We start from the raw sequence: 18,048 nt of genomic DNA, 5'->3' as shown, positions 1-18,048 counted from the left end.
CCATTTTGTGAGTGTCACGGCCTCCCATTTTTCTGCCTACTCACTCCTTTCAAAAGACGCCTCCCACGCGGCCGCCTAGGAAAGGCATGGGCGTTCTCTCCTGTGTGTTAGCACCACACAGCTGGACCCCCTCTTCTCCCAGAATCCTCCTGGCTATAAACCTCTCCTTAGAAACGTGTTCCCTGAACCCTCTGCTTACAAAGTTAAGAAGAATCCTTGGAAGACAGCGGCGATTAGACAAAAGCATGTTTACACTGTTTCCAAAGGAAAAGAAAAAAAACCCCCTTTTTATTGTCTCTCTCAAAAATTAAAAAACTGTAGAAAATCCACCTAAATGACTCTTTCTAGGTGGTAAGATGGTAGATAAATTCTTACTTTCTCCTTTAGATCAGTTTATATTGCCTTATACTTTACTACTTAAAAAAAATAGTTAGGAATTCCCATTGGGGCTCAGTGGGTTAAGGATGCAGTGCTGCTGCACGCTGCAGCAGAGGTAGCAGATACGGCTTGATCTGGCATTGCTGTGGTGAGGCTGGCAGCTGCAGACATAGCTCCAATTTGACGCCTAGCCTGGGAACTTCCATACGCCGCAGGTGCGGCATATGGAAGACAAAAAAAAAAAAAAAAAAAAAAAAAAAAGTTGGATAAATTTTTAAAGAGAAAAAAGTGTGTATGAGTGCCTGCTTCTGTTATAGCCTTCCCTCCTTTTCCCATCCTGGCCACCTATCAATCTATTCATCCACTTTAAAAAAATTTTCTCCCCTAGGGGGAGAAAATTGGCCAAGGATAAGAACTGAGGGACAGGAATAAAGATGAAGAGCCAGAGAAGAATGGAGACAGTGGCATAAGAATAATGCTTGTAAAGACCCCACCTGAGTCAAGTTCAAGGGGCTCACTGGGCCTATTAAAGATGCATTTAAAATACATAAATTTGGAGTTCCCATTGTGGCTCAGGGGGTTACGAACCCGACTAGTATCCATGAGGATGCAAGTTCAATCTCTGGCCTTGCATGGCGGGTTAAGGATCTGGTGCTGCCGTGAGCTGTGGTGTAGGCTGGCAGCTATAGCTCCAATTCGACCCCTAGCCTGGGAACCTCCATATGCTGTACCTGTAGCCCTAAAAATAAATATATGTGTGTGTGTGTGTATAGCATCATCATCAAAAACCATCCCAAAATAGTAAAATAAACCTTTGAAGAGCAGTTAACATCTTATTCCATGGCGCAGAGCCTCTCTTAGCATTATTTCTGCAAAGTTGGCAAGCGCTAATCCCATCAGAACACCAGATCACATGGGTCTACTCAGGTCAGCTCTGGGCACTACCTTATCATCCAGCTCTGCGACAGAGGCACAGAGGTCCACGAGATTAGGCTGCAGGTGTCCATTTACAATCTTCTCATTATAGATATAAATCTGAAATGAAAAGCAAAGTAAATGCCACAGATTTTATTTTCATCCCTTCTTTTTAGAATACCTTGAAGCAGTTCTGAAACCAGCTTTTCTGCCCAATGGTCAGCAGAAGCGTTAGCCAACCTTTCTTGTCTCAGAGTAGCTGGGTAGCCTCACTGCCTGGAGGGTAAGGCCTCTGGCTGGCTTCCAGTTCTGTGTCTGAGCTTTGAGCAACAGCATGAACACACACCAAAGTTAACTGTGACCCAAGTTTTCCTAACACCGAGGAATGGGAGGAGGGTGGAGCCGGGGGAGGAGTACCACCGGCAGGACTGTGCTGCTCTGCCCAGTACACCCTCAGTCCTAGTGAGCAAGGACCAAAGGGGGAAGATGGGACGATGGAAGGTCTCCTGCTACTGCTTCCCATGAATCCGAGGCAAAGTTTGGTAAATCTTTCTGGCAAAAGGACTGAAAGAAAGGCCCCAGGCCCAGGGTTTGTGGAATGAATAAGGAGTGAAGGGTCGGAGCCTTCCACATGTGTTAGAAGAGCAGCTGCTGCATATTTGGGGTACCTGTTTCTCTAGGAAAGAATCCCAGTTCTCTAGTACAATCTTGTCAAGAAAAAGGAATATAGGGAGTTCCCATCGTGGCTCAGTGGTTAATGAATCCGACTAGGAACCATGAGGTTGCGGGTTCGATCCCTGGACTCACTCAGTGGGTTAGGGATCTGGTGTTGCCATGAGCTGTGGCGTAGGTCACAGATGCGGCTCGGATCCCGCATCCCGCTGTTGGCTGTGGCGTCGTGGCTCCTCTGGCATAGGCCAGCAGGTACAGCTCCGATTAGACCCTTAGCCTGGGAACCTCCGTATGCCACAGGAGCGGCCCTAGAAAAGGCAAAAAGACAAAAAAAAAAAAAAGGAATATAGGATGTTTATAGTATGGAAAAGCCATTATTACTCTGCATTTTATTTTAAAAGAACCAATATCATGATGGTAACAACTAGTACGTTCTAGTCTTTGCATGTGAAGTGCTTGTTCTACCGAGGTCTGAACAAGGTAGGGATGTCACACAAATCAGGACTCCATCAAACCTTACTTCCCTCTACTTTTTTTTAATGGCTGCACTTGCTGCATGTGGAAGTTCCCAGGCTAGGGGTCGAACTGGAGCTGCAACTGCCAGTCAACACCACAGCCACAGCAACACCAGATTCTAGCCACATTTGCGACCTGCACCACAGTGTGCGGCAACCATGCAGCAACGCCGGATGCTTAACACACTGAGGGAGGCCAGGGATCGAACCCACATCCTCACAGAAACAATGTCAGGTCTAACCCACGGGAACTTACTAAAAAATGTTTTTTAAACCATAAGGTGTTTATCCGCTCAACAAGCATCTACAAGGGGCCTTCCCTTGGGTACTATGTTCAATATGGGATATAAACATCCACTCTCCACTGGAAGGGACAGCCAAGTAAACAGATACATGATATTACAGTGTCTTTAGTTTTACAAAGCTTTCATCTTCACAGACACAGAAGATACCATAGTCTCCCTCCTCAGAAGCTTATAATTTCATTAAGCCTAAACTCTGGAGGTGCCTGTGGCAATGGAATAAGTAAACCATATAATGAAAGGGAAATTTTTAAAAATCTGAAAGTACATTTTTTTAAAATGTGGGAGAAACAAAGAGATTTAAAAATTGGAGAAGTAAATAAATCAAGGCACAGTCATAAAACATGAGGGAGTTGGAAGGATGGGGACTGGTATGCGAGAGGCCAATGCAACTGGCTTCAGATGCCTGGAGTTAGAAGTGGCAACAGTATGCTGAAGGAGAGAGGCTTATAAAGAACATTCAGGGAAATTTTCCAAACAAGGGGTGCAAGAAGGATTTCTGATAATACCGTCAGCTCACCAAGTAGGTCAGTTAAGGCCACACTCCATTTGCTAAATAACTGGCAACTGAAGGTAGAGACCTCTGTTAAAGGCACAGGGTCTAAAGGTTTCTCCCTGTGCCCTGTTCATCTCCATAGTTGCTGTATGTTTTTGCCTCCACCCACCCACTCCAGGTTGGAGGGAAGGGAGAAGTGGGTAACGCTCGGGGTCACGCGGGAACCACGGAGTTGGTCATGACTGTGCACATGTTCTTTGGTCACTGGTGGTGCAGGATGAGTTACAGGGAAGAGAAGGCCACCACCCTCAATTCTAGAAACAAGACTGTTTTCTCTTCTTGGTACTCTGTGCAGGAATGTGACATATTATAATAAAATACACAGATGGCCAGCACTGCTTTATTCAAAAGTTAATTCCACGTAGGTAGTGTCCTAAGGGCAGTTTCAGTCAGTGGGGTCCCTTTACCACAAAGCATCTCAATCCACACTCCCACTATCTCATGGTCATAATATACAGCCAGAACCATGACCCCCAAGATATCATGAGCTTCTCCAGGACAGTAATATGAGGTAACAGTGAATATACTATGCTTACCAAGGCAGAAAAGCATTTAGAAAATTTCTCTCAACAGCAAGAGCTGAAGGAGGTTTCTGGCAATACCACCTGCTGACCAGGTGATCAGTTAATTCAGAACTCCATTTGCTTAGTGGGGCAGTTACTCAGAGCTTTACTGTACATGGGCTGTTGCCAAATGTAAAATGAGATGCTTTGGTTCAATGTATGAGGCAGATTTCAATTTCCTTAAATCAAACCTGAGTCATTTTATTACCCAATTTGACAGACTTCTCCAGGGACCTAGATGGTAAAATATTAACAAGTCCTCTCAGTGAAAACCCAACTTGCTTTTTCATGGTTTGTCTTTCACATGAAGTCTGTGTTCTTTTTTACTCCTCAGAGGGCCCCCGTAGGATTTTCCTGGATTTGATCTTTCTTGAAAACACACTCACCTGCCGGGCGTAGGCCATCTCGATGCTGTCCAGAGAGCTTCGACCAGGGGGTCCCACATCACTGATATAACTTGGCTATAGATAAACAGACATTCAAAACCGGTTCAGAACAGCATTCATTCAGGTAAAGAAAAAAAACAAAACCTCATAAACATATGCTTGTCATTAACAAAGCTGTTAGGAGTCTGTTTCCTAGTCAGATTTCCTCAAGATGAAGACTTAGGGGTTTCAATAGAAGACAATCTCTTACCATGAACACATGAGACGGGAGCAGGCATGGGGACTCAATTAACTCAAAAATAACGGGAGGTCAAAGAGGCTATAAGGGTATCTCAGTGTCTGCTTCTGGAAAGGCATATCTTTGTATTATTCGGTTTCAATGCCAAGCCCGCTCCACCTCATCTTCTCTCTCCATGTTGTTCTATGCGTGAGCCTCTATCAGTCATATCAGACAGCTGAGAAAATGGAGTTTCTAGGGTCACAACTCTGGGATTCAGACATTCCAATCTAGAGTCCACACTAAGACAACAGCTGCTGATTAATATTCTGCATCTGAAGACAATGGAGCCAGTCTAAGTTGGGCAGTTATTCATTCATTCAGTAAACATGTGCTAAGTGCCTGCCTGCCGCATGCATAGCTGTGTACACATCCACCACGCAGGGATAACATGCTAGCCCATGGAGGCTGTCCCCAAAGAGCTTACCATCTGGTGGGTGGAGTTAGACACTGACATATGGAAAAGCTGATCACAGTCTTTTTTGTCTGTCTTTTTAGGGCCACACATGTGGCATATGGAGGTTCCCAGGCTAGCGGGCGAATTGGACCTATAGCTGCCAGCCTACACCACAGCCACAGCAACATGGGAGCAGAGCCGCATCTGTGACCTACATCACAACTCACAGCAATGCCGGATCCTTAACCCACTGAGCAAGGCCAGGGATCGAACCCGTGTCCTCAGGATACTAGTTAGGTTCATTAACCACTAAGCTATGACAGGAACTCATACCAGTCTTTTTAAAGAGAAACCAAAGTTATCTTAAGTTTATTTCCTACTGTAAATAAATATGGATCAAAATTAGCTATGTTCTAATTAGGTATAGTAGGCATATTCTTTTTTTTTTTTTAGGGCCACACCTGGGGCATATGGAAATTTCCAGGCTAGGGGTTGAATCAGAGCTACAGCTGCTGGCCTACACCATAGCCAAGGCAAGTGGGATCTAGGCTGCATCTGTGACCTATACCACACATCATGGCAACACTGGATCTTAACCCACTGAGTGAAACCAGGCATCAAACCTGCGTCCTTACGGATACTAGCTGGGTTTGTTACCACTGAGCCACAATGGGACTCCCTAGTAGGCATATTCTTAAATGTCCAACGTTAGTTTGTACTGTACTGTAGCAGAGATCAAATTCCTTGAGTTTCTCTCATTTAAAATAAAACAAAAACAAGGAAACAACCTAAATGTCCCTTGACAGATAAATGTATTAAGAAGATGTGGGAGTTCCTGTTGTGGCGCAGTGGTTAAGGAATCCGACTAGGAACCATGAGGTGGCGGGTTTGATTCCTGGCCTTGCTCAGTGGGTTAAGGATCAAGTGTTGCCGTGCGCTGTGGTGTAGGTCGCAGATGCGGCTCGGATCTGGCATTGCTGTGTCTCTGGCGTAGGCCAGTGGCTACAGCTCCGATTCAACCCCTAGCCTGGGAACTCCATATGCTGCAGGAGCGGCCCTAGAAAAAGGCAAAAAGACCAAAAAAAAAAAACCCAAAACAAACAAACAAACAAACAAAAAAGATGTGGTACATACACACAATAGAATACTACTTGGCCATGAAAAAAGAACAAAATTATGTCACTGGCAGCAACATGGATGCTACTAGAGATTATCATACTAAGTGAAGTAAGTCAGAAAGAAAAAGACAAATACCATAAGAAATCACTTATACGTGGAATCTAAAATATGGCACAGAAGAACCTATCTATAGAACAGAAACAGATTCACAGACATAGAGAACAATGGCATTGCTGTGGCTGTGGCACAGGCTGGCAGCTGCAACTCTGATTTGACCCCTAGCCTGGGAACCTCCATATGCTGAGGGTGCAGCCCTTAAAAAACAAACAAACAAACAAACAAAAAAACCAGAAAAATAAAACGCTCTATTCTCTAAAATCTAAAACAAGGCAGTTTAAAGTAGGCTTCCTGGGAGACAAATGGAGGATAGCAGCAAAACTCCCTAGCACTACCACAGCTGGTAAAGGGATTCCAGCTTGAGCACGCACTAGACAGGACAGAGAGGAGAGAGGCAGGAGGCAGAAAGCTGAGTTATAAACCCTCAATGGACTGTGTGGACACCTGGGTTCCTGGAGGACCACTCCACTCCCTGGCTGTGGAGACCTGGAGCCTCAGATTCACGTCAGTTGATGAAGGCGCTCTTAGATCATCTCAAAGGATCCTCTTCAGCTCTGGTTTTCTGCAATCACTGGTATTAATAGAGCTTTAAACAGTTTACTGTTCAAAATATCCAATTTGATCTCTGCTACAATATAGTAAAAACCAATGTATTGAATGAACATTAAGAATAAAACTAGGAGTTCCCATCATGGCGCAGTGGAAACGAATCCGACTAGGAACCATGAGGTTGAGGGTTCAATCCCTGGCCTTGCTCAGTGGGTTAATGATCCAGCATTGCAGTGAGATGTGGTGTAGGTCACAGGTGTGGCTCGGATCTGGCATTGCTGTGGCTCTGGCATAGGCCGGCAGCAACAGCTCCGATTGGACCCCTAGCCTGGGAACTTCCATATGCCATGAGTGTGGCCCTAAAAAAGACAAAAGACAAAAAAAAAAAAAAAAAAAAGAATAAAGCTAATATTTCTAGTAGGACATACCTGATTTTGATCTACATTCGTTTACTACAGTAGGGGGAAAAGTTTGACTGAAGGTTAAACTTTAGTCTTTCTAAAAAAAAGACTAATAAATTTTCCTTATGTTGGCATCTAACTCTCCCCATCAGATGGTAAGTGTGGTAGGTGATGCTGCCTGGCTGACCCAATGATCATTTCAAATCCCTACCTCTTACCTCTACTCCCTGTCACTTTTTCAATATATCCAATGGTGTGCTGGCTTGGGGAAGAGGACCTTTGCAGCGTTTGATGGTTTCCGTCGCATAAATTCTCCCGCCATGGCAGAATTCAAGCTATTCCAAGTGGAATCAACTATACTACAAATTTTCTGAAAATTTAATGACAGGTCCTCATGAGCTGACACCTATACACTACCCTTCCCCAGCCTCTGCCGCAGCTAGGAACAGCCATGCACCCTAATTTTAGCCAATGAGATGAAAGCACAGGCCTGGTAGTACATTCTGGCTTAGTGCAGCTAGTGCTTTTTCTGATAAAGGGAGAAAGAAGAGTCTGGCTTGGCCTTTCAGCTTTCTCCTCTGAATGCAAACAGGATGTCTAGAGCTGCAGCAATCATCTTGTGAGCCTAACGTAAGTGGCCATGCTAAAAATGGTGTATGGAGACAAGGAGGTGTCTCAGACGGCACCGCAGAGCAACTGAGTTAAGGCCCACTCTCCACACCTGCAGACTTCTTGTTAGGTGAGAAAAATAACTCCCTATTCAAGCTACTGAAACTCAAGTTTTCTGTTACTCACAGCTGAAAGCATTCCTATCCCAAATGACTGAAAACGAGGTTACAATAACAACGGCTACTCTTACTGAGCAAACTACTGTTTGTCAAGCACTGTCTTAATTTCTATTAACTCCACAACCTTATGAGACCTACTTTTATTATATCAATATTACAGATGAAGACACCACAGCACATAGCAAGCAACTTGCCCTGAGGTCACTCAAGAGGAAGGCAGTGGAGCCATGGTTTGTGTCCCCAGCCTGGGGCCCACACTGCCTGCCAGGGCAGCCTGGGGCAACTGTCCAAGAACCCCCATCAAAGAACAAGAAAGAGTACTGGATAGAAATCCTGGCTCCACTGCTCACTGGCTACATGATCTTGATTGAGTAAACTGCTTCTTTCGGGCCTGGGTTTCTTCAGCTGCAACACAGGGGCAGGAGTGGTACCCACCTCATAGGTTTGTAAGAGGATTAAATGGGAAGAAAACAGGACTTACTTCACAGCATGATTGTTAGGAATAAGTAGAAGGAGCTCACTGCCCAACAGCTGACCAATAAGGACTAGCTGGTATTTTTTAAATAAAAAATAAACAACCATAATGAACACAGGAATAAATCCGACATTGAACTATGGACAGATATGGGTAGATATGGGCACTGCAGAAACATAACGTAAAATATTTTACATTGTGCTGGCTGGGGATTCTCATCTCATTTTTCTACAGTGAACACACATTCCTTGTATGAACAGAAGCCCCCACCAGCTCATTTTCTACTTCTGAACTAATTCTGAGTAACACAATTGAGGACTGTTCTATAACACAGCCATCTTTCTGGAAAAGAACTAAGTTTCTAAGTTCCTAAGGTTCCCAGTCTTCTGAAAGTAAAGAGCACAAAGTCTGTTAATTACAGTAACCTAACTGGGGGGAATAAACAGGAGGATGAAAAGGGGAACAGCACTAAACAATTCTGCAAGGAAACAGTTGTTTCGGCTAAATATACATAAACAGCCTTGAGAAATATTTCCCAGTACTACTCAAAACCTAATTTTAAAAATTATCCATTTAAAAAGTAGTTGGTTTTCAGCCTTCAAATTTCCATTTAAATTAATTTTGCCTATCGTGCTTGTTTTCCAAAGTACCTTTCCTTCATTTGCCCTTGGTCAAGCCTCTATTTCACCACACTTAAAGTCAATTATCCATCAACATTCCTGAGCAGAGGAACCAGCAAACAGTCATTGGAATTTCAAAGCCGGGGGTTGCCAGCGGGCTGGGAAAGTAGAAGCCCTTTGCTGTGTGGGAGTAACATTCCCAACTCCTCAGGTTTCCTCGGTACTGGGGGCTGATCAGACGTCAGTGGGGATAAAAGGAGCAGCGGAGCAGCGAATCAGAGACCGAAAGGCAGGAAGATGGGAGGGTCGGCCGGAGAGGACAACAAGGGGCTCACCTTGCTGTCCGGAGATAATGTGGAGAAACAGCAGCCTCTACGAGCACAGACATGAGAAGGCTGTTTGGGGAACACTCGGTATAGCTGATGTTCCCCAAAGAGCCCTTCTAAGAGAGCATTCTAGAGCAGGTGGGATGTGGTTGCAAAGTGGCAGGAGGGAATCACAAACTTTTATTAAGCAACTGCTTTTGTACATAGTATACCCAGGGATGAATAAATCTCTTTTCCCAAGGAGAGCACATTTTAGGTAGGGAAAAAGGAATGTAACAGGCACTCACTTCCAGCCAAACAAATACAGAGTAAAAAGAAAAAGAGATGATACTATAGAAGAGAGTTTTTAATTTCCAACTGGAAGAACGGCTTGGCAAATAAAGCAAAACAGAACCAAAGTAATCAATGTACAATAGTTGTCTACAAAAGCTGTACACAGAGGCCCAGTACTACTAGGAAAAAAACACCACCTGGGGACCAGAAGACCCAGGTTCTAAATGCAACCCAACTGTGTGACCCTGGGTAATTATATCTTACTTCTCTGGAGCATAATTCTTCATGAATAAAATGGGAAGAATACTTGGGCCATTTACACAATGAAATCTATTACAGCAACTAAAAAAATGACAGAACCTAGAGTACTAACCTAGAAAAAGCTGTACAATAAGTTAAAATAAAAAAATAATGCTATGTTGTAGCATCTTTTATATAAAACGGTACCATTTACTGAATAAACTTACAATAAATTGATCGGGTGGACATATATGTATATATGTGCACATAAATACTTGAGAAGGAATTAGAAGCAAAGAGTGCCAGAGGTTATATTTGGGTTGGAGGTGGAGGAGAGCAGCTGATGTTAAAATGAAGGGCCTGTTGAGTTTAGACTTTTTTGAAAGAGCAGAGCACTTTCCATACTTAAAATCCTACTCAAATTCCAACATGTGAAACAAAACCACCCCCTTAGGAAACTAACAGGGAACCATAAAATAGAGCTTGGAATCATCTAGTCTGGGGTTTTCAAATTCATACTCTGTCCGTCTATATTTTTGCTGTATTCCATCGAATCTAGTACACCATTTATTATAAAGCAATAGGAAAGGAAAACGCTGGCAACTACTGAATTTAAGATGTCTTGATTTCAGAGATGTTAAAATACAGAAAAGATATGTAACTGGGAATTGAAGAAATACAGTATTAAGTCAGTTATCAAAATTAGAGACTCTGTTCAATATACACAGTTCACATGTCACATCATCAACTGCAGTGGTTAAGTTACAACTTAGCTTCTCTACCAAGCCTACTGCTTGCTAGGCTGAGTCTTTTTCCAGACAATACTTTCAAGCATCATCATTTATGTCTAATATCAATACAGCTACTACATACTGAGGTTAGATAAAAATTTACTTCTAAATGTTTTACAAGTTGGTTGAGATAGATCAAAGATTCCCAAACTGCTCAAACCCCGCGTGCTGTCACACAAGCAGTGCACACTGGGAGTGTTCTTTCCCACAGGCCACACTCAAGGAACAAGGGCACGGGGCTTCTTAGTCAGCAGTCTCTTTCTTGCTTCAAAGCACATTATTTTTATTCAGACCACAACTTGGAAAGTTATTAACAATTTTTTGATTCCTACCTTCCGTTAAAAGTTAAACCTTTTTCTTCAATGATATCCAAAGGAAATTTATTTCCCAAATTAAATTTATGTTATTGAAGTATCATTTCCCTTACTAAAACTTGCCAGGCAATAGATACTATCAATGTGTTTTTCCTTTTCTGTTAGAGGAAGACTTGGAGGAAAAATGTTTTAGGAACCACCATATCCATAGTTTGTTTTTTTAAATTTTTTTGGCTGCACCCGAGGTACACAGAAGTTCCCATGCCAGGGATGGAACCCTCGCCACAGCAGTGCCAATATCAGATCCTTAACCTGCTGAGCAACCAGGAAACTCCTATCCTAGTTCATTTTGCTTTAAAAAAAAACAAAAACCAAAAAAATCCTCAAGCCTCTCTTTATATTAAATTACCCAAATTTGGACACTGGTTTTCAAATATAAGGTCAGCCTAAAAAGATCAGGAAGCCTCTTTCCTAACTAATGACTCTTTGGTTTATTCTTGACAATAAAGTGACCAGAAAAGAGTGGTTTAGATAGCAAGTCATACTTTAATTATTCTATTTATGTCAAGTTTTTTGTTTCAGCATTTTTTTTTTTTTTTGCCATTGCTAGTGACAGTTTATAAATCAATGGACACTTAAAAAAGGACAGATCCACATTAAAATGATAAAAATAAGCAATAACGTGCAGCTTACTAAATACTAAGCACCACTAAAACACTGCTAGGATGTGCTGAGAACACACTCTATGTCAGCACTGGGCCAGGCGCCTTACACACTTACATTCCTTCCAATGGTTCTGCAAGGAGGCCTTTTACAATGAGGATGAGAACAATGAGGTTCTGGGGAGAGGCCTGGAATCCCAGGCCTGCCGATTCCAAAGCCTGCGTCTGGCCTTCACACTCTTTGGTTTCCAACAAAGAGGTTAGAGAAAGTGCCTGCCCAAGTGGAGATAATACCACCTTTCCATCATTTTCAAGAAAATTACATGGAAAAAGCCTTTAAAAACACATGGTTCTTCCACACATCCACAAGAATGGTTGAAATGAAAAAGAAAAAAAAAACCAAGTCTGGCAAAGATATAGAACAAATAGAATTCTCATAGTACTGGTGTGAGGGCACACTGGTATACTATTTTAGAAAACGGTTTGGCAGCATCTACTGAAGCTGAATGCACGTGTACCCTCTGCCCTAGCAATTGCCCTCTTAAGGTGTACCCAATAGAGGTGAAAACATGTTCACCAAAAAAACACATATGAGAGTGTTTCCAATAGCTCTATTTATAAAAGGCAAGAACTGGAAACTATCCAAGTGTCCATCAACACCAGAATGGATAAATAGATTGCAGTCTCATACTATTTGGCCAGGAGAATGAATGGCCTTCGACTACGTGTAACAATATACAGAATTTTAAAGCAAGAGAATCCAGAAACAAGAGTATATGCTGTTATGACTCCATTTACAGAGAGTTCAAAAACAGGCAAAATTAATCTCTGATGTCTCAGAGGTCAGGACAGTGTTTCTCTTGTTGGCAGTGGGGAGAAGCAATGAATGAAAAGACACAGTAGTGGCGGCGGGTGGAGGGGAGGGTTGCTAGGGTGTCAGTAATGTTTCTTCATCTGGGGGTGTTTCACTATCAGTAATTCATTGATCTTTTCTGTATATATATTATACTTCAATAAAAAAGTTCAAAACAGCAACAAAAAACAAAACAAGGTTCCAGGAAATGGCAGTCTCCAGGATAATCTGAAGAGGGAACCATGTGCCTCACAGGCCAGCATTTTCAGTAAAGCTATCCATTATGTTAGGTGTCACAATAGAGGACAGCAAAGATATTGGTAATTCCCTTCCAAGAGGACTTGAGGTCAAGGAAGAAGAGTCTACTAAATAGACTAGTCTATTTTTACGAGAAGAGCAATCAAGAAAGAATAGCTCATTAACAGCTTATAATTACTTCCAAATCCCAATACAAACCACAACCTATTAACACAATTTTTAAAATGAAGTTTATAAAACCATGAGCTGTTCTACTTATCTGCCCAGATTCACAGGAAATGGAGAAAAACACTAGGCTGGCCAACGGTTTTAAACATCAGCTCTTCTTTCCCAAGACCACTCTGCTTTGAAGACTTGGGGTCTACGAAATGTGCACATGGTAATTACGAATGACTAATTTCTAAGATAAACGACTTTGGTATCTATTTGGGGGCTAATTTAATAGAAAAACAGAGTTTCGAATCAGGAACAAAGTTATAGATAAGGGATGTGTGAAGTTATCCTCCAGGAATAACTCCACTTTGACCCATACTTCAATAGAACGACGATCTAGAAGTCAACAGTCCTGGGTCTTACCAGCATATTACCGAGCTCTCTGAGCCTCACTTGTTCTCTCTCTCATGAGAAAGAATGCTAGATAATCATGATACAACTGCCGGGGAAAAGATTTATCAGGAAGCACTGGTAATATTACTTGAAATATGAGTCTAACAGTATAGTTTCTGTGACATTATAATTTTTAACCCGTACCTCCAAATTCTCTGAAACTACTTTATATTTTTTTTTGGCCATGCCTTGACATGTGGAAATTCCAGGGCCAGCAATCGAACCCATGCCATAATGGCAACCTGAGCCCAGCAGGAACAGCAGCTCCTTAAAACACTGAGCCACCAGAGAACTCCCTGAGGGCACTTATTTTAAAACAACAGTAAGGAATGGGTCAGGTGCTTTACATGAATACTAATCTTCCCAGGAATTCCATTTCATCAATAAAGACAGTGAATGCCTGCAGGTTAAATAACTTGGACAAGGTCTCAGAACTAGTCAGTGGTGAAGCCAGGATCTGAACCTTAGAGCTGTCTCTCCTCGGCACCAGTGTACTAAATGTGTGGGAAGTCACACTCCCCATCGGCGCAAGGGCAGACATCACCAGTCAAGCACGACGGTCTTTCTTTACTTCTGGGGAGAGGACCTGAGGCTTGCCGAGAGGCACATGGGTGAGCCTGGGAGTGGATCCTCCTTGAATTGAGCCTTGAGATGAGTATAACCTCAGCCAGGACCTTGACCACCGCCTTAAGAGACTCTGAGCCAGAAATGCGCAGCTAGGCTAAATGCTAGTTTTCAGTCACTACGGTTTGAAATGGTTGGTTACACAGCAGTAGATAATGGAAAAAAACCAGTCAGGAAGTTAGTCCAATAATGTGAACAAGCAATGAATGATGGTGGCCTGGACCAGAGTGCTAACAGTGGAAGCAGTACGAAGTGGCTGGATTCTGGGTATATTTTAAGAATAGGTTTAAGTGGATTTGCCAACATGTGAGAGAGACTAGGTGGAAAAAGGGAAGGACAAAAGTGAATCTGAGATTGGAGTTCTCGCCCATCGTGGCACAGCGGAAACGAATCCGACTAGGAACCATGAGGACACAGGTTCAATCCTGGCCTCGTTCAGTGGGTTAAGGATCTGGTGTTGCTGTGGCTGTGGCATAGGCCAGCAGCAATAAGCTCTGATTAGACACCTAGCCTGGGAATCTCTATGAGCCACTGGTGCGGCTCTAAAAAAAAAAAAGACAAAAAGACCAAAAAAAAAAAAAGTGCATCTGAGGTGTGTGACTTGAGCAAGTGAAAAACTAGAACTGCCCTTTATAAATTCTAAACATGTTTGGCTTGATGGCTCTGAGACACCTGAGTGGAGCCAAGAAGGCCACTAGAAAAATGAGTCTGGGTGGGTAGGGGGCTTGGGGCTACGATATAAATTTGAATATTCAGTACACAGATGGCATTTAACACGCTAAGTCCAGATGAGATCAACAGGGCAGTGACTGAGGGAGAAACAAGAATAGGTCAAGGATTGAGCACTGGGCCACTCAAACATCTAGAGGTCAAGGAATTTGAAGAAAATTCAGTAAAAGAGGCTGAGCAGAGAAGCAGCCAGACATGTTGGAGGAAATCCAGACAAGTGTGGGCGTCTGGAAGTGAATGAAGAAAGGGCTTCAAGGGGGAGATAGTCATCCACTGCGCCAGGACTGCCAGCAGTCAAGCAGATTAGCATTCTCACATGGAAACCTCACATTTGCCATAGCGGTTTACCTTCTGGACTCAACCTACCTCACTTTCCTGAGTAAAGTCAAGGGCATCTTCTCCTGATGCCAGCAGTGTGTGGAGAATCCGCTGTTTCACTTGCTCCCACTCAACCAGCATTGACTCTCGATGGTACTCCTCAGCCATACCGAAGGTCTGTCAAAGAGGAGCAGGGAGAAATGACCCAAACAAGAAACAAAGAACAGTTTTCCTTGCAGTGCCCCAGAAATTCAAAGCCCTTCAGATCTACCATCCTTCCCTGAGCAGAAGCAATCTATTTTAAATTATCCTAGAGAATTTACTGACAACTGTTTGCCACATGCCCTATTCCATCAAGTCGAACACATTAAAAAATTTTTTTAATTGTGGGAAAAATGTACATTTTAACCATTTTTAAGTATACGGTTGAGTGGTATTCAGTACATTCACACAGTTGTGCAGCTCATCACCATACATCTCCAGAACTCTTTTTATCATGCAAAACTGAAATTCTGCACTCATTAAACAATAACTTCATTCCTTCCTGCCCCAAGCAATAGATATCCACCACTGTATTTTTGTCTCTATGATTCTGACCACCTCCAGGTACCCCATGTAAGTGCAATCATACAGTATTTGCCTTTTTGTGAGTGGCTTATTTCCTTTAGCATCATGTCCTCAAGATGTATCCAAGGTACAGCATACGCAGAGTCTCCCTCCTTTTTAAGGCTGAATAATACTCCACTATATGTATACACCACATTTAGTTTATATCCATTCATCTGTCCATGGACATCTGAGGTGCTTCCAACTTTTGGTTGTTATGAATAACGCTGCTGTGAACATGGGTGTAAAAACATCTCTTCAAGTTCCTGCATTCAGTTCTTTGGGGGTACATACCCAGGAAGGAAACTGCTGCATCACATAGTCATCCTATATTTAATTTTTTGATCAGTGGCATATTTCCAAAGAGGCTGTATCATTTTTCAATCCCACCAACAGTGCACAAAGGTTCCAATGTCTCTACATCCTCTCCAATATATATTTTCTGTTTTTGTTTTTGTTTTTTTATTGTAGCTAGGTTAATGGGTATGAGGTGATAATCTGCATTTCTTTAATGGGTAGTGATGAACACCTTTTCTTACGCTTATTAAGACAAACATCTTCTTAAAACCTTAACATTTCTGAAATCAGGCTGCGTATTACAATTGATAACATGTCAAAAGTTTAAATAGAAGTAATTTTTCTTTGTAGTACATAAAATGATGGACTATAAAAATCAATGATTATCTTAAGATTTGATGAGCATCTAAAATAAGACCAAAAAAAAAAAAAAAAAAAGAGTCTCATAGTGTCTTTGTTTTTTTAAGAAACTAATATTTTCATAGGAGGAAGCAAACCAGAAAAGGAAAAACGGAGTCTACTCAAAGTCACTACTGAAACATTTGGCAAACCTCATTCCTATCTGCTGGTAACACTGCAGGTTGTTGCCAAAACACAGTCACTCAGAAGGAAAAGAAAAAAGAGGGAGTTCCCATCATGGCTCAGTGGAAACGAATCTGACTAGTATCCATGAGGGCACAGGTTTGATCCCTGGCCTTGCTCAGTGGGTTAATGATCTGGTGTTGCTGCCATGAGCTGTGGTGTAGGTTGCAGATGCAGCTTGGATCCCAAGTTGCCGTGGCTGTGGTGTAGGCCAGCGGCTACAGCTGCGATTCAACCCCTAGCCTGGGAACCTCTGTATGCTACAGGTATGGCCCTAAAAAGACCAAAAAAAAAAAAAAAAAAAAAAAAGAAGAAGAAAGACAAAGAAGGAAAACAAAGAAAAGAAGGACGGGATGGAGAAAGGAGACAAAAAACCAAAACAAAACCAAAACACCCAAAGAACCCTGTGAGGAAGAGATTAAAGCAATTTACAGAGACATACTGAGTCATGCCCACTCTTAGCCTATTATTCTTTAACTGGCAGATGAGGTTTCCCATCAGCTTAAGCCCACTTTTCAAAAAGCCATTTCATTTACAATCAGATTGGTATCGATTTAGGCAGCACCAGGGAATGAGTATTAGTAATGCCTGCTTTACTTTTGGCAAAGCAGATAATTTATACTGATAATATTCATACACGTGAGCTCTGGGAAACTGTCAGAAGAATCATGTACTCTTCCTACCAATGGGGTGTTCCAGTATGGAGCAATATTTATTAGAATGTGAAAAAGAAAGAAGACGCACAAAAATGATTAGGAAAAGGGTTGGCACATTTTGCAAATTTGATTTGGTCCATCTATCAACAGATCTCTTTTCTAATACACATTCTGAAGACAAAAGAAGAAATGACAATCAAAACTTCAAAAATGAGTCTTTCACCTGGTTTTATTCTCACTGAGAATCAGGCAGAATAGATCATTCCATTTAGCCTGGGTTGAAAAAAATAACCTGAGAAAAATATTTTCTCTTGTTACCTCAGTGAACTTAAAAGCTATGCATTTTGAATAGACAGAAGTATGCTAGAACAGAGAGGTGAGGCAGAGGGGAGGAGAAGGGGTAGCTTCCCTAGAATCTGTCCAGAAACAGTACACAAGCGAACCACAATTTCTTCTAAAACTCTTCCTACCTAGTGGTTAACTACCTCCACAACCTTCAACCTGTCCTAAAGGGAAAACAGAGGGCCACAGGGCTGGAGGACCAGGGTGGGTAGAAATAAGCAGGTGGAGGGCTGGTGCATCATACAGCTTTCCAAACTCGCAAAAGGAACTGAAGCACTAACTAAGCTGTAGCACTCACCCAAGACATCACAGTGTCATAAGAATTTTTCTTAGGAGCTCCCGTCGTGGCGCAGTGGTTAACGAATCTGACTAGGAACCACAAGGTTACGGGTTCGATCCCTGCCCTTGCTCAGTGGGTTAACGATCCGGCGTTGCCGTGAGCTGTGGTGTAGGTTGCAGACGCGGCTCGGATCCCGCGTTGCTGTGGCTCTGGCGTAGGCCAGTGGCTACAGCTCCGATTCGACCCCTAGCCTGGGAACCT

General features: G+C 42.6%; 1 protein-coding gene across 5 annotated transcripts in view; it reads right to left on the bottom strand.

Moving 5' to 3' along the window:
• The window catches only part of NUP93 (nucleoporin 93), a 115,837-nt gene that overhangs the window by 19,205 nt on the left and 78,584 nt on the right, over positions 1-18,048 (bottom strand). For all 5 annotated transcript variants that reach the window (XM_021093394.1, NM_001244152.1, XM_021093395.1 and 2 more), the window contains 3 exon segments: positions 15,073-15,201; positions 4,288-4,362; positions 1,324-1,413 (listed from right to left, as the gene is read on the bottom strand). In XM_021093394.1, the coding sequence (XP_020949053.1) occupies positions 1,324-1,413; positions 4,288-4,362; positions 15,073-15,201 (294 nt within the window).

The sequence above is a fragment of the Sus scrofa genome, chromosome 6 (assembly GCF_000003025.6).
Source record: "Sus scrofa isolate TJ Tabasco breed Duroc chromosome 6, Sscrofa11.1, whole genome shotgun sequence".
Classification (NCBI taxonomy): Eukaryota; Metazoa; Chordata; class Mammalia; order Artiodactyla; family Suidae; genus Sus; species Sus scrofa.
This window is presented reverse-complemented; position numbering and strand designations above follow the sequence as displayed.